The sequence below is a fragment of the Heterodontus francisci genome, chromosome 32 (assembly GCF_036365525.1).
Source record: "Heterodontus francisci isolate sHetFra1 chromosome 32, sHetFra1.hap1, whole genome shotgun sequence".
Taxonomy (NCBI): Eukaryota; Metazoa; Chordata; class Chondrichthyes; order Heterodontiformes; family Heterodontidae; genus Heterodontus; species Heterodontus francisci.
In genome coordinates, this window is record NC_090402.1 from 54,607,747 (window position 1) to 54,628,723 (window position 20,977).

The 20,977-nt window shown below is 44.0% G+C and overlaps 1 protein-coding gene across 1 annotated transcript in view; it reads right to left on the reverse strand.

The window, feature by feature from the left end:
• Positions 1-20,977, reverse strand: part of fbxw5 (F-box and WD repeat domain containing 5) — a 123,749-nt gene that overhangs the window by 19,140 nt on the left and 83,632 nt on the right. The window contains exon 5 of the mRNA XM_068012836.1: positions 17,915-18,063. Within this exon, the coding sequence (XP_067868937.1) occupies positions 17,915-18,063 (149 nt within the window). The remainder of the gene's footprint in view (positions 1-17,914; positions 18,064-20,977) is intronic.

Genomic DNA, 20,977 nt, shown 5'->3' on the forward strand with positions numbered 1-20,977 from the left:
GGAATGTGAGGAAGAACTTTTTTTCCCGCAGTGAGTGGTAATGACCTGAAACTCGCTGCCCATGAGGGTGGTGGAAGCGGAGACAATCAATGATTACAAAAGAAAATTAGATGGGCACTTGAAGGAAACAAACTTCCAGGGTTATGGGGATCGAGTGTGGGAGTGCGACTGACTGGATTGCTCCGCGGAGAGCCGGCAAGGACCTGATGGCCAGAATGGCCTCCTTCTATGCTGTGAATGACTCTACGCCTGACATGCAACTGTAGTTTCAACAAGACACCCTCAACGTATTGGTAGAATTAAACTGCAGAAACAATTTCACTTTGTTGTTGACATTTCCAATCAGATTCCTGCCATCGCTCCCATCCGCAGTGACAAACCTGTCCCCACCAGTACTGTATCCCAGTGTTATACAGAGACAGACCTGTCCCCACCAGTACAGTAATCCAGGTTTGGAGGGATACAATCTGTACCCATGTTCCTGGGTTTTTTCCCCAAGTTCGAGTGGATAGGGCGAGAGTTTCACCAACCCTGAGTTACAGTGCACGGAGATCCCATGGACTGCAGTACACTTTCCCCCTCTAGTGGCAGCACTCTGGGAGCTTGGTTAGCTCAGATTACAGAATGCATCTGCAACAGGACGTTAACTCTGTGATACTGCTCATAAAGGCTGTGATGGAGACTAAAGGAAAATATTATCGATGGATCAATCACACTGAGTTACCCCATGGAACAAACAATAAAGCATCAGAACCAATGAGTGACAGTAACTCAACAAGGGCAAGTGTGTTTTAGTGCACGGTGTTATGGGAGACAGAGTATAGTTCTGGTCAGATCCCTTCTCTGGCCAACCAACTGACAGCACCGACAAAGAGGAAGTAAAATAGTGCAAGAGGAAACAGAAGAGGATAAATACAGAGTGAGCTGGAAGGGGAGAGAGAATCACAAAAAAAGGGCAGAAAAATACAAAGCACAGATACAGATGGAGAGGAGCGCGCAGACAGACACAAGCGCACACACACACTGAGAGACACACACATACATGCCGCACACACAGAGATATGCAGAGACACGCACAAAGACTGACTCAGACATGCATACACACACAGATACACAGACGCACACACACAGACATGTGCCCACAGACACACACAGACATACACACAAACATATGCACAGGTATGCACACACATGCACGCGCACACACATACAGAGACATGCAGACACATGCATGCAGAGACACATGCACACAAACAGATACACAGAAATGCGCACAGAGACACAGATAAACAGTCACAAACCTTCACACACACACACTCAGACAGATTTACACACAAGCAAACATGCACAAATACATACACTCCCTCAGAGAGACACATATACAGATATCTGTTCCTTAGAAAAAAGACACTCCATGTGCAAGAAACAGTGTATTATCCAACTCACTGTCAGCAATGCCTTGAGATAGATAATATACCTTTATATTCAATGTGTTACTTATGTAATAATCCATCCACAAATCTTACTTCATGTAGTCATGTTTTTGGCACACCCGTGATACCCGTTTCCCCGAGTGATAACAGTTACCGTGTGCAAGCTGTTACGCTGTGTGATACCTGTTACCCTGTGTGATACTCACTACAAGGGGTGATGCACGTTACCCCATGTGATACCCATTATCCTGTGCTATATCCATTAACATGTGTGATATCTGTAACCCTGCATGACACCCGTTACTGGAGGGTAATACCCATTACCAGTGTGATATCCATTACCGGGGGTAATACCTGTTACCCTGCGTGATACCCGTTATCGTATGCGATATCCGTCACCCCGTGTGATATCTGTTAACCTGTGTGATATCCATTACCAGAGGGTGATATCTGTTACCTGGTGTGATACCCTTTACCGTTGTTACAACCAGGAGAGAAAGAGGTCTAGGGATCCTTTACAGCCTTCACCTGGTCTTATTGTAAAAGGGTTTATTTTTAAATACAGTCTTTTAGCTCCCCCTTGGTGAACCCTTGTTCACTGCTTTCCAATTATAAGGCAAAGAAACCAGCACAAACAGGCTTTCTTAGGTTTAAAGAAGAAAAGTTGAAATTTATTCAACTTAAACTCTAATTCGGTTGACACCTACGGATACCCGACGCGCCCACGCGAGCATGCATATGCGATATACACATGCAAATAGAGACAGAAAAGAGCACAACAAATAAAGTGGAAAAGTTTGAAGCAATAACTGAAGAGTTTTTGTTACAGTTCTTCGAGCTCACTGTAGAGTCCTTGATTGTAGGTATATCTTGCTTTTCGCTGGGGCCCAGTATTCTTCTTAAACCTTGTTCACTGTAGGAGACTTTTCTCTCTGGGGTTCATGTGTCTTCAATGGATTCATAGGCTTGTGAGAAAGAGATGGGAGCAGACAGGAGAGATCTTCCCAGTTCAGGAGCAAACAGACTTTCTGAGTTCAAACTTTCTGTGGCTAGTTCAAAAGAAAACCCTGGAACAGCCAGATATTCATGTAACCAATCCTGGCCCTTGTGGATTGTATCCTCCTTGGCAGGCCCTGGAATGCGCTCCCTCACTTTCAATGTCTGTAAATGTTTTTTCTCCTGCCACGGCTGATCTGTTTAGCAAGTCATTTCCTTGCTCCAACAACAGTAAAAAATCAATGTTCATGATAAAATTGATGTGTCTCATTCTTGACAGGTGGGGGCCTAGCATGACAACATGCAATACCTGTTGCCCTGTGCGATATCTGTCACCCCATGATACTCGTTACCTGGTGTGACACCGGTTACCTATGCGATACCCATTCCCTATAATACCCACTACCTGTATGTTACCCTGCGTGACACCCGCTACCCTGCATGATACCTGTTACCTTGTGATACCTGTTACCTTGTGATACCCATTACCTGTGTGATACCCGTTACCCTGTGCGATACCTGCCACCCTGTGTAATATCGGTCACCCTATGTGATACCGTTATCCAGTGGATACACATTACCCTGTGCAATACTCATTAATCACTGCAAGATCAGTAACCCTGCGTGATACCCGTTACCCTGCGTGATACCCGTTACCCTGTGTGATACTCATTACGTTGTGTGATACTCATTACCCTGAGCGATACCCACTACCGGGGGGGGTTGATACATGTATCATACCCTGTATAATACCTGTTACTCTGTGCGATGCCAGTTACCCTGCATGATATCGTTAACCTGTGCTATACCCATTATCAGGGGGTGATACGTGTTGCCATGTGTAATACCCGTTACCCTGCGTGATACTCGTTACCTTGCGTGATACTCGTTACCCTGCGTGATATCTATTACCCTGCGTGATACACATTACCCCGAGCGATGCCCATTACCCTGTGTGCTACCCACTACCGGGGGTGATACATGTATCATAACCTGTGTAATATCTGTTACCCTGCATGATACCCGTTACCATGTGTGATACTCGTTAACCTGCATGACACCCGTTACTAGGGGGCAATACCTGTTACCCTGTACGATACCCATTACCTTGCATGATATCCAATATCTGTGAGATACCCGTTACCTGTGTGAGACTCGTTACCAGGGGTGATTCCTGTTACCCTGCATGATACCTGTTACAAGGTGTGATGCCCAGTACCTTGTGCAATACTCGTTACTCTGCAAGATACCCATTACCCTGCGCGATACCCGTTACCCTGCGCGATACCCGTTACCCTGCGCGATACCCGTTACTAGTTTCCTGTTATGTGCTGGAGAATGAAGACACCCAGCAGCATTGTGACTTGATACACTAATACACAACTTTTAAGGTTTCAGATACATACATCAGTTATCAGGAGCTATCAAATCTTTAACTGGAAGTAACTTAAGTAGACTGGAAAGCAATTTGGCCCAGATGGATTGGAATCAAAGATTGGCAGGTAAAACAGTAAATGAGCAATGGGAGGCCTTCAAAGAGGAGATAGAGTGGGTATAGATCAGACATATTCCCATGAATCATGGTTACAACACAGGAGGCCATTCAGCCCATCCTATCCATGCCAGCTCTCTGCAAGAATAACTCAGTTAGTCCTACTTTCCCCGGAGACATGCAATTATTTTTCTCTTCAGCTGCCTCCACCACACTCTGAGGGAGTGCATCCCAGATTCTAACCACTCACTGTGGAAAAAAGATTTTCCTCATGTTGCCGTTGGTTTTTGTGCCGATCACCTTAAATCTGTGCTCTCTGGTTCTCGACCCTTCCGCTGATGGGAACAGTTTCTCTCTATCTACTCTGTCCAGACCCCTCATGATTTTGAGCACCTTTGTCAAATCTCCTCTCAACCTTCACTTCCATAAGCTTCTCCAATATATCCAAATAACCAAAGTCCCTCATCCCTGGAACCATTTTCACAAAACCTTCTGCACCCTCTCTAAAAGCTTCACATCCTTCCTCCAATTGAGGTTGAACCAGTGTTTTATAAAGGTTCACCATAACTTCCTTGCTTTTGTACTCTATGCCTCTATTATAAAGCCCAGGATTCTGTATGTCTTTTTATCACTTTCTCAACCTGCCCTGCCACCTTCAGCAATTTATGCACATATACCCCCAGGTCTCTGCTTCTGAACCCCTTTAGAATTGTATCCTTTATTTTATTCTGCCTGCCGTCGTTCTTCCTACCAAAACGTATCACTTCACACTTCTCTGCGTTAATTTTAATCTGCAACGTGTCCACCCATTCCACCAGCCTATGCCCTCTTGAAGTCTATCACTATCCACAATACTTCCAAGTTTTGGGAGATCTGTAAATTTGGAAACTGTGCCCTGTACACCCAAGTCCAGGTCATTAAGAAAAGCAGGGTTGCCAACACTGACCCCTGGGGAACCCCACTGTATACCGTCCTCCAGTCTGAAAAACAACTGTTCACCCACTGCTGATGAAAAGGTGAGGTCAAATATTATACTTGCATCAACAAATTTACACCTATCATATCTGACAGTTCAATGGGAATGACTTTGATGGGCAAAGACATCAATTTTTACTGGAATTCATCAGCTTTTATACTCCATCATCTTACACAAAAATTGGCTGAAAGTGAGGATGAAAGCGAGGATGAAAGCTGCAGACTTCAGCAAGATAGCATTGGATTGGTCAGGTGGGCAGAAAAATGGCAAATGGAATTCAATCCAAAGAAGTGAGGTAATGCATTTGGGGAGGGTGAACAAGGCAATGGAATACACAATAAATGGTCGGATACTGAGATTTATAGAGGAACAATATATACAAATGCACGGAATGTAAGGAATAAACTAGATAAGCTGCAGGCGCAAATTCAAATGGAAGATTATGATGTGGTGGCCATTGTGGAGACGTGGCTGCAGGATGGTCGGGACTGGGAACTAAATATACCTGGTTATAAAGTTTACAGGAGGGACAGGGAAAATGGCAGAGGGGGTGGAGTAGCCTTACTGATTAGAAATAATATCACCTCATTGGTGAGGGAGGATATAATGAGGGGAAAGCATCCAGTGGAGACCTTATTGGTGGAATTGAGGAACAGAAAAGGATCTAAAACTCTAATGGGTGTTGTGTATAGACCCCCTGGTAGCAGTTCTGAGGTGTTAGATTGTATAAATGCACAAATTAGGTGAGTGTGTAACAAAGGCAGAGTAGTATTTATGGGGGATTTTAACTTACACATAGATTGGGAGAGGCAGACTAGCACCGGTCAGAAAGGTAGTGAATTTCTGGAATGTGTCCGGAATAGTTTCCTGCCGCAATATGTTCCAGATGTTACAAGGGGACAGGCAATATTAGATTTAGTTATGAGTAATGAGCCAAATTTAATTTGTAGCCTAACTGTGCGTGAACATTTATCAAATGTTCAACCTCCTCTTAGGAAATGAGGATGGGCAGGTGGTTGATGTGTCAGTGAGGGAGCACTTTGGGACCAGTGACCATAACTCTATTAGCTTCAAAATAGTTATTTATTTATTTAGAGATACAGCACTGGAACAGGCCCTTCGGCCCACCGAGTCTGTGCTGACCATCAACCACCCATTTATACTAATCCTACACGAATCCCATATTCCTACCACATCCCCACCTTCCCTATATTCCCCTACCACCTACGAATACCAGGGGCAATTTATAATGGCCAATTTACCTATTAACCTGCAAGTCTTTGGCTGTGGGAGGAAACCGGAGCACCCAGCGAAAACCCACGCGGTCACAGGGAGAACTTGCAAACTCCGCACAGGCAGTACCCAGAATTGAACCCGGGTTGCTGGAGCTGTGAGGCTGCGGTGCTAACCACTGTGCCGCCCAATGGAAAAGGATAGGACTGGTCTTCAGGTTGAAGTTCTAAATGGGGGGGAAGGCTAATTTCGCTGGCATCAGACAGGAACTCTCAAAAGTTGAATGGGAGAGGCTGTTTACAGGTAAAGGGACGTTTGGCAAGTGAGAAGCTTTTAAAAGTGAGATAGGAAGAGTTCAGGGCCGGCATGTTCCTGTTAGATGGAAGGGCAAGGCTGGGAAGTTTAGGGAACCTTGGTTGACAAGGGATATTGAGGGCCTGGACAGGACAAAGAAGGAGGCATATGTCAGGTATAGGCAGCTGGGATCGAGCGAGTCCCTCGAGGAGTATAAGGGATATAGGACTACACTTAAGAAGGAAATTAGGAGGGCGAAAAGGGGCCATGAAATTTTCCTGGCAGATAAGATAAAGGAGAATCCTAAAAGATTCTATAAGTATATTAAGAGTAAAAAGGTAGCAAGGTCCCCTTAAAGATCAGTGTGGCAATCTGTGTGTGGAGCCACGGGAAATGGGCGAGGTCTTAAATGAATACTTCTCGTCCGTATTTACCATGGAGAAGGTCATGGAAGCTAGTGAGTTCAAGGGAGGGAACACCGATATCCTGGAGCATATCAACATTACAAAGGAGGAAGTGTTGGAGGTTTTGAAGCGCATTAAGGTGGATAAATCCCCAGGGCCTGACCAGGTGTATCCTAGGATGCTATGGGAAGCAAGGGAGGAGATTGCTGGGGCCCTGGCAGAGATTTTTGTATCATTGTTAGCCACGGGTGAGGTACCGGAAGACTGGAGGATAGCTAATGTTGTGCCTTTATTTAAGAAGGGCAGCAGGGATAAGCCAGGGAACTATAGGCCGGTGAGCCTGACATCAGTGGTGGGAAAGTTATTGGAAGGGACTCTGAGAAACAGGATTCATATGCACCAGGAAAGGCATGGTCTGATTAGGGATAGTCAGCATGGCTTTGTGCGTGGGAAATCATGTGTCACGAATTTGATTTGAGTTTTTCGAGGAGGTGACCAAGAGGACTGACGAGGGCAGGGCAATGGACGTTGTCTACATGGACTTTAGCAAGACCTTTGATAAGGTCCCGCATGGTAGGCTGGTCCAGAAGGTTCGAATACATGGGATCCAGGGTGAGTAAGCTAGCAAATTGGATACAAAATTGGCTTGGTGATAGGAGGCAGAGGGTGGGAGTGGAGGGTTGTTTTTCAGATTGGAGGCCAGTGACCAGTGGTGTGCCTCAGGGTTGTTTGTCATATATATTAATGACTTGGATGTGAATGTAAGGGGCATGATTAATAAGTTTGCAGATGACACCAAAATTGGTGGTATAGTGGACAGTGAAGAAGGTTGTCTAAGGTTACAACAGGATATAGATCAACTGGGAAAGTGGGCAAGGGAGTGGCAAATGGAATTTAACGCAGACAAGTGTGAAGTGATACATTTTGGGAAGTTAAACCAGGGCAGGACATATACAGTGAATGGCAGGGCCCTGGGGAGTGTGGTTGAGCAGAGAGATCTTGGGGTGCAAGTACATAGTTCCCTGAAAGTGGCAACACAGGTAGACAGGGTGGTGAAGAAAGCGTATGGCATGCTTGCCTTCATCGGCCGAAGCACTGAGTACAAGAGTTGGGACGTCATGTTACAGTTGTACATAACGTTGATTAGGCCGCATTTGGAGTACTGTGTGCAGTTCTGGTGGCCGCACTACAGGAAAGATGTGATTAAGCTAGAGAGGGTGCAGAAAAGATTCACAAAGATGTTGCCTGGTTTGGAGGGCTTGAGTTATAAAGAGTGATTGGATAGGCTGGGTCTGTTTTCCCTGGAGCAAAGGAGGCTGACAGGGGACATGATAGAGGCATATCAAATTATGAGAGGCATAGATAGGGTCGATAGCTAGAGTCTGTTTCCCATGGTAGGGGTGACTAAAACTAAAGGGCATAGATTTAAGGTGAGAGGGAGGAGGTTTAAAGGGGAGCAAAGGGGTAAATTTTTCACACAAAGAATAGTGAGTATCTGGAATGAGCTGCCTGAGGAGGTGGTGGAGGCAGGAACAGTAGCGACATTTAAGAGGCATCTGGACAGGTACTTGAATGAGCAAGGCATAGAGGGATATGGAATTAATGCAGGCAGGTGGGATTAGTATAGATAGGCATTATGGTCGGCATGGACACGTTAGGCCGAAGGGCCTGTTTCTATGCTGTACGACTCTATAACTCTAAATAGTTATCACAACATGATTGAATTCAAGGTAACGTTTGAAAGTGAAAAGCACGAATCAGCTACTAGAATGTTAGACTTGGGTAAGGCTGACTTTACTGGGATGAGACAGAGACTGTCCACGGTAAACTGGGTAGATCTGTTAACGGGTCAAACGACTGAAGAGCAGTTGAGAATATTTAAAGAAACATTTAATGAAATACAGAGCAAGTACATACCCCAGAGAGGAAAAAGCTCCACTTCACAGAAAAAACAGCCAATGGACAACTAAAGAGATTAGGGATAGCATAAAACTAAAAGAAAGGGCTTACAAAAATGCAAAACGCAGCACAGATCTGGCCAAATGGGATCGATACAAAGACCAGCAAAGGGTCACAAAGCAGCTTATAAGAGCTACTAAAAGCGATTATGAAAGGAACTTGCAAGGGACATCAAAATCAATAAGAAGAAATTTTATAGTTACATAAAGGGAAAGTGGGTGGTCAAGAACAATGTAGTCCCACTAAAAGCTGAAAATGGAGATATTGTCATTGATAATGGGGAAATGGCAGACATGTTGAACAATTACTTTGCCTCAGTATTTACAGTTGAAAAGGAGGATAACTTGCCCGAAGTCCCAAAAAAATTAATAGCCGATAGGGACAGGAACTTAATACAATTAATGTAAGTAAAACATCAGTAACAAGGAAATTAATGGAACTAAAGAGTGAGAAATCCCCAGGGCCTGACGGTTTCCATCTGAGGGTGTTAAAGGAAGTAGGGGAGCACATTGTAGATGCCCTAACTATAGTCTTTCAGAGTTCCCTAGATTCAGGAGTGGTCCCTCTGGATTGGAAAGTTGCACATGTCACTTCACTTTTAAAGACGGGTGAAAGGGGGAACTAAGGAAATTACAGACCAGTTAGCCTGACATCTGTGGTGGGGAAGTTGCTGGAGTCTATAATCAAGGATAGGGTGACTGAACACCTAGAAAAATTTCAGTTAATCAGGGACAGCCAGCATGGATTCATGACGGGAAGGTCATGCCTGACAAATCTCATTGAATTTTTTGAAGAGGTGACTAAGGTTGTGGACAGGGGAATGTCTATGGATGTTATTTATATGGACTTCCAGAAGGCATTTGATAAAGTCCCACATAAAAGACTGTAAACTAAGGTAGAAGCCCATGGAGCTGAGGGAAAATTATTGACATGGTTAGGAAGTAGGTTGAGTGGTTGGCGACAGAGAGTGGGGATAATGGGTAAGTACTCCGATTGGCAGGATGTAACTAGTGGTGTCCTGCAGGGATGTGTGTTGGGGCCTCAATTATTCACATTATTCATTAACGACTTGGATGATGGCATAGTAAGTCATATATCCAAATTTACTGATGATACAAAGTTAGACGGCATTGTAGACAGTCAAGATGATAGCATAAAATTGCAGACATATTGACAGACTAGGTGAGTGGACAAAACTGTGGCAGATGGATTTCAATGCGGGCAAGTGTGAGATTATCCATTTTGGACCAAAAAAGGATAGAGCAGGGTACTTTCTAAATGGGAAGAGGTTAAGTACAGTGGATATCCAAAGAGTCTTGGGGGTTCAGGTGCATAGATCTTTAAAATGCCATGAACAAGTGCAGAAAATAATCAAAAAGGCTAATGGAATGCTAGCCTTTATATCTAGAGGACTGGAGTATAAAGACACAGGGGTTATGCTGCAGCTGTACAAAACCCTGGTTAGACCCCACTTGGAGTACTGTGAGCAGTTCTGGGCACCACATCTTAGGAAGGATATATTGGCCTTGGAGGGAGTGCAACGTAGGTTTACAAGAATGATACCTGGACTACAGGGGTTAAGTTACGAGGAGAGATTACACAAATAAGGCCTGTTTTCGCTAGTATTTAGAAGGTTAGGGGGTGATCTGATTGAAGTCTTCAAGATATTAACAGGAAAAGACAGGCTAGATAAAGATAAACTATTTCCACTGGTTGGAGATTCAAAAACTAGGGGGCATAGTCTAAAAATTAGGAGCAGACCATTCAGGAGAGATGTTAGGAAGCACTTCTTCACGCAAAGGGTGGTAGACGTTTGGAACTCTCGGCCACAAACAGCAGTTGAAGCTAGAGCAGTTGTTAATTTTAAATCTGAGATAGATAGATTTTTGCTAAGCAAAGATATTAAGGGATATGGGCCAAAGGCAGATATATGGAGTAAGGCCGCGGATCAGCCATGACCTCACTGAATGGCGGGACAGGCTCAAGGGGCTGAATGGCCTACTCCTGTTCCTATCTTCCTATGTCCTATGTCCTAACAAAGGGACTTGGACTGCACGCTCGCAGATTCCTGAAGGTGCCGGGACAGGTAGATAAGGTGATTCAGAAAGCATACGGCATACTTTCCTCTATTAGCTAAGGCACTGAAAATAAGAGCAGGGAGGTTTATGTCAGAACTGTATAAAACACTAGATAGACCACAGCTAGAGTACTGCATACAGTTCTGGTCACCATATTAAAGGAAGAATGTGATTGCACTGAAGAGTGTGCAGAGATGTTGACAGGAATGGACAATTTCAGTTATGAGGAAACACTGAATACGCTGGGGTTGTTTTCTTTGGAATAGAGGGGAGATTTAATTGAAGTGTATAAAATTATGAGGAGCCTAGATAGGGTGGATAGGAAGGACCTATTTCTGTTAACAGAGGGGTCAATAATGAAGGGGCACAGATTTAAAGTAATTGGCAGAAGGATTAGAGGGGAGTTAAGGAGAAATATTTCACCCAGAGGGTGGTGGGGATCTGGAACTCAACAACAATAACTCATACTTATATAGTGTCTTTCATAGAATAAAACGCCCCAAGGCGCTTTACAGGAGCATTATAAAACAAAGTATGACACCGAGCCACAGAAGGAGGTATTACATCTGATGACTAATAGCTTGATCAAAGAGGTAAGTTTTAAGGAGGGTCTTAAAGGAGGAAAATGAGGTGGAGTGGCAGAGAGGTGTAAGGAGAGCATTCCAGAGCTTGGGGCCTCGGCAACTGAAGGCGAGGCCACCAATAGTGGAGCAATTAAAATCAGGGATGCACAACAGGCAGAATTAGAGGAACGCAGATATCTTGGAGGGTTGTCAGGCTGGAAGAGATTACAGAAATAGGGAGGGGCGAGGCCATAGCGGGATTTGAAAAAAAGGATGAGAATTTTAAAATCAAGACATTGGGTGAAAGTTAACACACAGGCAGCAGAGTTTAGGAAGATCTCAAGTTTACAGAGATTCGATTGTGGGAGACCAGCCAGGAGTGCACTGGAATAGTCAAGTCTAGAGGTAACAAAGGGGTGAATGTGGGTTTCAGCAGCAGATGAGCTGAGACAGGGGCGACGTGGGGCGATATTAGGGAAATGGAAATAGGTGGTCTTAACGATGGCACAAATATGAGGTCAGAAGCTCATCTTGGGGTCAAGTGTAACACCAAGGTGGCAAACAGACTGGCTTAATCTCGGACTGCTGCCAGGGAGAGGGATGGAGTCAGTAGCTAGGGAACGTAGTTTGGAGCGTGGACTGAATACAACAGTCTTCCCAATATTTAATTGGAGGAAATTTCTGCTCATTCAGTACTGGATGTCGGATAAGCAGTCTGATAATTTAGCAACAATGGAGTCATCGAGAGAGGTGGTGGCGAGATTGTTTTCACATGTATGCTGATGACACCCAGCGCTAATGCTATGCTTTGGAATGATGTCGCCAAGGGGCAGCATGTAGATGCAAAATAGGAGGGGGGAAAGGATAGATCCTTGGGGGATGCCAGAGATAACAGTGCAGGAGCAGGAAGAGAAGCCATTGCAAGAGATTTTCTGGCTGCGATTAGACAGATAAGAATGGAACCAGGTGAAAGCAGTCCCACCCAGCTGGATGACAGTACAGAGGCGTTGGAGGGGAATGGTGTGGTCAAACATGTCAAAGGCTACAGACATGTTGAGAAGGAAGGATGAGGAGGGACAGTTTACCTTTGTTATAATCACATAGGATGTCATTTGTGACATTGATAAAAGCTGTTCCGGTACTGTGGCAAGGGCAGAAACCTGATTGATGGGATTTAAACATTGAGTTCTGGGAAAGATGGGAACAGATTTGGGAGGTGATAACATATTGAAGGACTTTGGAGAGGAAATGGAGGCTGGTGATGGGACTCACTGCCTAAAGGGTGGTAGAGGCAGAAATCCTCATTGCACTTAAAAAAAAAACTTGCATATGGACCTGAAGTGCCATAACCTACAGGGCCACGGACCAAGAACTGGAAGCTAAGATTAGGCTGGATTGCTCTTTTTCACCCGAAACGGGCAAAAGGGGCCAAATGGCCTTCTTTTGTGCGGTAAATTTCTATGATTTTATATTGAGATTTAAATAAATCAAAAAAGGCTCATGATAAATGTCAGGTTCCTAATACAGTAGAGAAACAAGCAAAATACAGAAAGTGCAAAGAATTCAAAGTAATAAGGAGAGAGTATAAGTTAGCACTGCAGCCTCACAGCTCCAGCGACCCGGGTTCGAATCTGGGTACTGCCTGTGCGGAGTTTGCAAGTTCTCCCTGTGACCACGTGGGTTTTCGCCGGGTGCTCCGGTTTCCTCCCACAGCCAAAGACTTGCAGGTGATAGGTAAATTGGCCATAATAAATTGCCCCTAGTATAGGTAGGTGATAGGGATTATGGGATTACTGCAGGGTTAGTCTAAATGGGCGGTTGTTGGTCGGCACAGACTCGGTGGGCCGAAGGGCCTGTTTCAGTGCTATATCTCTAAATAAAATAAAATAAAATACATTAACAACTAACATAAAAGTCAACACAAATGTCTTTAGAATCAGAGAATCTTACAGCAATTGAAGGGTGCTATTTGGTCTGTTGTGTCTGTGCCAGTTCTTTAAAAGAACTGTCCAATTTAGTCCCACAATCTGGATTTTTCCCCGTCACAGTACAAGTTAGTCCTCTTCATGTACATGCCTTTTGAAAGTTCCAATGAAATCTAATTCCACCACTCTTTCAAGTAAGATCATAAGAACCCCTTGTGTGAAGAAACTTCTCATATTCCCTAGTTCTTTTGCCAATTATTTTAAATCTATGATCTATAGTTACTAGTCTGCTTGCCAGAAGCAACAGTTTTTCCCCATTTGCTCTATATGCACCGCTCATAAGAGCAGCTAGCCTGATGTCAGTGGTGGGGAAACTCTGAGACACAATAATTCAGGACAAAATTAATTGCCACTTGGAAGCGTGTGGGTTAATAAATGAAAACCAGCATGGATTTGTTAAAAACAAATTGTGTTTGGCTAACTTGATTGAGTTCTTTGATAAAGTAAGGGAATTGTTGATGAGATGGTGCAGTTGATGTTATGTATACGAACTTTCAAAAGGAGTTTGATGACGTTCCACATAATAGCTAGCAAAATTGAAGTTCATCGGATTAAAGGGGCGTGGATACAATATTGGCTAAGGGACTGAAAACAGAGTGCTGCGAACAGTTGTTTTTCAGACTGAAGGAAAATATACAGTGGTGCTCCCCAGGGGGCAGTATGAGGACCACTGCTCTTTTGATATATGTTAATGATCTGGACTTGGGTATACAGGACATAACTTCAAAGTTTGCAGATGATAAAAAACTCAGAAATGTAGTAAACAGTGAGAAGGATAGTAAGATTTCAGGGAGACATAAACAGACTAGTGAAATAGGCAGACAGGTGGTGGATGAAATTTAATGCAGAGAAGTGTGAAGTGATACATTTTAGTGGGAAGAATGAGGCGGCAATATGAACTAAATGGTACATTTTAAAGGGGGTGCAGGAAGAGAGAGACCTGAGGGTGTATATACACAAATGAAGGTGGAAGACAAATTGAGAAGGCTGTTAAAAAGTGCTATGCTCACACAAAGTGCAGCAATTGAAAATACAGAACTCAACCTGAAGAGTTATAACAATGGACGTTTCTTTTAAAAAGTGGGCAATGTGCTGCAACAAAACAGAGGACAAAACACATGACCCTCAGCATCTCTTGCCCTCAAATCCACATCTGTGTCTACTAAGATTGAGAACCAGTTCAGCCCCGTCTGCATGGAAATGTGACAGATAATCACACCTGGATGTGAGCTATACTCAAATACAAAAGACAAGACCTTTCGCAGACTTCTCATCTCTCAATAACCTCCATTACAATGCAGTGTGAACCACCCTCATCTCCTCATAATGGCGCCATTATACAGTCCAGCTAGGACTGAAGCCTGGAGCCACATGGGTGAAGCCAACCCTTGTAAAATTCATATTAAAAGATAATCGTTTGGAAGAACAAAGGGGGAGTCTTTTCAGGACAGGACTAGAGTCTGGTTTCTCCTCAGCCACACAGTGCAACAAAAAGCCACCTTGAATTCCAGCAAGGCAGAGAGAGAGAGAGAAATCATTTCCAGCCAACACAGTTGAACCCTGTTGAGACAAGTGGAAACTGGCTACAACAGAGAGTGCCTTTGCAAAAACAACTTTTCTACTGATGAGAACTGATCCAAGATATCAGCACCGTCCTTAACCCAAAGTGAACCACCAGGAGACTGCAACAGCCCAACGAATACCAGACAACTAGAGATCTGGGCGTACAGGTCCACAGGTCACTGAAAGGGGCAACGCAGTTGGATAAGGTAGTCAAGAAGGCATTCGGCATGCTTGCCTTCATCGGTCGGGGCATCGAGTATAAAAATTGGCAAGTCATGTTGCAGCTGTACAGAACCTTAGTTAGGCCACACTTAGAATATTGCGTGCAATTCTGGTCAGCACACTACCAGAAGGACGTGGAGGCTTTGGCGAGGGTACAGAGGAGGTTTACCAGGATGTTGCCTGGTCTGGAGGGCATTAGCTATGAGGAGAAGTTGAAAAAACTCGGATTGTTTTCACTGGAACGATGGAGGTGGAGTGGCGACATGATAGAGGTTTACAAAGTTATGAGCGGCATGGACAGAGTGGATAGTCAGAAGCTTTTTCCCAGGGTGGAAGAGTCAGTTACTAGGGGACATAGGTTTAAGGTGCGAGGGGCAAAGTATAGAGGGGATGTGCGAGGCACGTTTTTTACACAGAGGGTGGTGAGTGCCTGGAACTTGCTGCCAGGGGAGGTGGTGGAAGCAGATACGATAGCGACGTTAGAGAGGATGCAGAAAAGTTTTATTAGAATGGTTCCAAGCATGAGGGACTTCAGTTATGTGGAGAGACTGCAGAAGCTGGGGTTGTTCTCAATATAGCAGAGGAGGAGATTTAATAGGGGGCTTTTTGTAGAGTAAATAAGGAGTAACTGTTTTCTCTGATAGGAGGGTTGGTAACCAGAGGACAAGATTTAAGGTAATTGGCAGAAGAACCAGGGGGGAAATAAGGAGAATTTTTTTTTTTTTACAAAGCCAGTTGTTGTGATCCGGAATGTACTGTCCTAAAGGGAATTGGATAAATGTTTGAACAGGAAGAAATTGCACAGCTACGGAGGAAGAGCCAGGGAGTGGAATTAATTGGTGAACTCTTTCAAAGAGACAGCAGACACACAATGGGCCAAATGGCCTCCTCTAGACTCTGCGATTCTATGATTCCAGGTGTAATCAGTGTGGAAATGTTATCCATCCTGTTCTTTCCATTTTCCAATTTCCCCTGAAGGTGCTGACTCTCGAGCGCATACGAGTTCCGCAGCTGGTGCCACCTTCCCTTGTACTGGTACTTCACAGGTAGATATCATGATTGAGGCTTAATGGTGGGTGGCAGCAGACTGTTCAAACACAAGGGGTATTATAGGAGAGCCCAGTCCTGTCCTCCCCCGACACACACACGCACACACAGACATACAGGCAGACACACACAGACAGAGAAAGAGGCACACTCACATACAAACAGACAGACACACACACTCACATACAAACAGACAGACACACACACTCACATACAAACAGACAGACACACACACACACTCACACAGACAGACACACAGAGACACAGAGACACACACTCACAGACACACACAAACTCACATGCAGACAGAGACACACACACAGACACACTCTCAGAGACACGCATACACACAGATATAGACAAACAGACACACTCACAGAAATACACACACAAATACAGGCAGTCACACACACACACCCATATACAGATAGGCACGCACACACATACAGACAGACACACACACACTCAGTTTTAATTCACACAGTGGTCACAAACTACTGATAGTTTCGGTTTCCCCTCCACATCCCTGGATACTAACACTGTGCAAGTGCCCCAACTCTCATCTGCTAACTCAAATTCAACTGGATCCTGTTTCTTTGTATGGCTTAAATAATCCCATCAACAACAAAATAACAACGTGCATTTATGTATCATCTTTAACAGAGTAAAAGGTTCCAAGGCGCTTCACAGGAGAGTTAATCAAACAAAATTTGACAGACTCACATCAGGAGAAATTAGGGTAGAGTGTCGATGACCAAAAGCTTAGTCAAACAGGTAGGTTGTAAGGAGCATCTTAAAGGAGGAGAGAGAAGCAGAGAGGTTTAGGGAGGGTAGACCTTAGGGCCTAGGCAGCTGAAGGCATGGCCACCAATAGTGGAACTATTGAAATCAAGGAGCGCAGAGATTGCGAAGGATTGTAGGGCTGGAGAAAATTACAGAGATAGGAGGGGCCAGGTCATGCAGAGATTTGGAAACAAGGATGAGAATGTATAAATTAACACCATTACCAACCAAATCATTTACAAATTCACTTCTCTTATGCTCTCTGTAATTCTCTTCATCACTTTGATACTTTCGCACACGCTCTCTCTTTCTCCCTGACACACAGTCATACTCTAAGTCTCGGTTATACACACGCTCTCTCTGTGGTGCTCTGTGAAGCCCATTCCTCTCTCTGATGCACTTTCTCACCCTTGGTCTCTATCATGTTAGCTCACTCTCTCTCTGTGTGCTGCTCTGTGAAATCCATTCCACTCTTCGACACAGTCTCTCGCTTAGTCTCGATCACACTCTCTCTCTCACACTCTGATGATCTCTGAACCCTTAGATTTGGCATCAGAGAGACACAGTAAATTACTTGAGTATTCCAACTATTAACATTTTGGCAGAAACACTCAGCTGGTTTGGCAGCATCTGTGGAGAGAAAAACAGAGTAAACGCTTCAGGTCTGTGACCTTCCCTCTAAACTGGGTGAAAGATCACAGACCTGAAATGTTAACTCCTGTTTCTGTCTCCACAGCTGCTGCCAGACCTGCTGAGTGTTTCCAGCACCTTCTGTTTTTATTTCAGAGTTCTAGCATCTGCAGTGTTTGTATCAACATTTTGGCTCCAGCTTGAAAGAAGAATAGGCTTAAGGGAGTAAGGCAGCAAAGTCATAACATGTGCTCACCTGATAGGCCTTGTTTAACCACAGCACTGAGCAAGATGTCATGTTCCCAATCCAGTGCAGGTTCCCAGAGATCAAATGCGTCTCATTCAACCAACAGCCAAAGACGTCATAGGGTTTATTCCTCACTCGAGACAGCAACGTGAAATCATCTGAAAGTAGAGAGCAACAGGGAGGAATAGCCATGTGTGTGAGATAAACAGTACTCAAAGAATCATACAATGAAACAGCACAGAGCAGGCTATACGAAGAGCTATATAATTAGTCCCACACTGCTGCTCTTTCCCCTTTGCTCTGCAAATTTTTCCTTTTCAAATATTTATCCAATTCTCTTTTAAAAGTTATTGACCGCATCTGCAACCACCACTGTTTTAGGCAGTGCATTCCAGATTGCAACAACACGCTGCACAAAATTTACAAGAAGACTTGCATTTATGCAGCACCTTTCACGACCACCAGATGTCTCAAAGTGCTTTACAGCCATGAAGTACTTTGAAGTGTAGTCACTGTTGTAATGTAGGAAATGAGGCAGCTAATTTTGCACACAGCAAGATCCCGCAAACAGGAATGTAATAATCAGATAATCTGTTTTTGTGATGTTGATTGATGGATAAATATTGGACAGGACACCGGGGAGAACTCCCGTGCTCTTTGAAATAGCGTCATGGGATCTTTTACATCCATCTGAGAGGGCAGACTGGGTCTCGGTTTCATGTCTGAAAGATGACATCTCTGACAGTGCCTGCAGTACTGCACTGGGAGTGTCAGTCTAGATTGTTACTTTAAGTTCTGGAGTGGGATTTGAAACAAGAACATTGTGACTCAGACACCAGAGTGCTACCAACTGAGCCACGGCTGACACATAAATTTAATTTAATAACCCATATTTTCCAAATGCCATTTAATTTTGTCTTGGGTTAATGTGTCGAAAAGTTTTCCTACCACTGATATTAGGCTGACTAGTCTGTAGTTTCCGGGTTTATCCCTCTCCCCTTTTTTTGAATGGGTTTAACATTTATAATCCTCCAGATCTCTGGCACCAACCTCATATCCAAAGAGGATTGGGCGATTGTGGCCAGAGCCTCCATAGTTTCCTCCCTGACCTTCTGCAGCAAATGACGCATCTCATCTGCACTTGGTGACTTTTCTACTTTCAGCGCTGCCAACCTTTTATCATTTTTTTTTTACTGACTACCTCCTTCTTTACTGCTACACTGGCAGTATCCTCTTGTTTTGTGACAGATGAAAGGTACTTATTTAATACCTCAACCATGTCCTCTGCCACCGTAAGAATATCTCCTTTTTGGTCCCAAATCGGCCCTACCCTTCCTTTGACACCTTTTTACTTTTTTAAAAAAGATTTTTATGTTCCCTTTTATGTTACCCACTAATCTTTTCTCACACGTTCCTGCTACCTCTTTTACTTCTTTCTTAGATCTCCTCTGTACTTTCTGTATTCAGAGTGACTCTACTGAATTAGAAACACTACATTTCTCATAAGCCTCAATTTCTTGTTTCATTTGATCTCTACATCTTTAATCATCCAGGGAGCTCTGACTTTGGATGCTCTTCTTTTCCCCAGTGTGGATGCATCTATTCTGCACCCACCAAACCCCTTTCAAGATACAGTCCACAAGAAATTGTGAGATACAGCATCGTCGCTGCACCAGTTTGAAACAAAATGGCACTGAACTCAATAATATTTGAAGCTTTACAGTGACAGACCTCTATGCATCAGTACAGTACCCCAGTGTTATACAGTGACAGACCTCTATGCATCAGTACAGTACCCCAGTGTTGTACAGTGACAGACCTCTATGCATCAGTACAGTACCCCAGTGTTATACAGTGACAGACCTCTATGCATCAGTACAGTACCCCAGTGTTGTATGTATAGTGACAGACCTCTATGCATCAGTACTGTACCCCAGTGTTAGAGAGACAGACTTGTACCTGTCAGTATTGTACCCCAGTGTTATACCTTTGACAGACCTGTACCCACCAGTACTGTACCCCAGTGTTATACAGAGAGAGACCTGTACCTATCAGTACTGTACCCCAGTGTTATACAGAGACAGACCTGTACCCACCAGTACTGTACCCGTGTTATACTTTGACAGACCTGTACCAAGAACTGTACCCCAGTGTTATACCTTTGACAGACCTGTCCCCACCAGTACTGTACCCCAGTGTTATACAGACACAGTCCTGGACCTACCAGTACTGTACCCCAGTGTTATACAGACACAGTCCTGTACCTACCAGTACTGTACCCCAGTGTTATACAGACACAGTCCTGTACCTACCAGTACTGTACCCCAGTGTTATACAGACACAGTCCTGTACCTACCAGTACTGTACCCCAGTGTTATACAGACACAGTCCTGTACCTACCAGTACTGTACCCCAGTGTTATACAGACACAGTCCTGTACCTACCAGTACTGTACCTCAGTGTTATACAGACACAGTCCTGCACCCATCAGTACTGTACCCCAGTGTTATACAGAGACAGACCTGTAGCCATCAGAGGGCCAACCGCCACATACTCAATGATTAATAATATATACATGTATATATATCTGCCCCAGTTCTGCTTATGTTCTCATTCACTGTTGGCAGTGTCCCTTTCCATCTTTTGTGATGACATACCAAGTCTTATGAGGAATGGTTACATGAACTTGGTTTGTATTCTCTTGAATATAGAAGATGAAGTGCGATCTAATTGAGGCGATTAAAATAAATGAAGGATTTGATAGTTTCTTTTTCTCTATCCTATCTCCTCTAGTGGGGGAGTCTAGAGTAAGGGGACATAATCTTAAAATTAGGGCTAGTCCATTCAGGGGTGAAGTTAGGAAGCACTGCTTCATGCAAAGGACAGTGGAAATCTGTAAATCTCTCCTCTAAAAGCTGTGGATTCTGAGGGTCAACTGCTACTTTCAAGACTGAGAACAATAGATATTTGTTGGGTAAGGGTATGAAGGAATATGGATCAAAGTTAGGTAAATGTAGTTGAGGTACAGATCAGTCATGATTGAATTAAATGTGGAACAGGCACAGGGGGCTG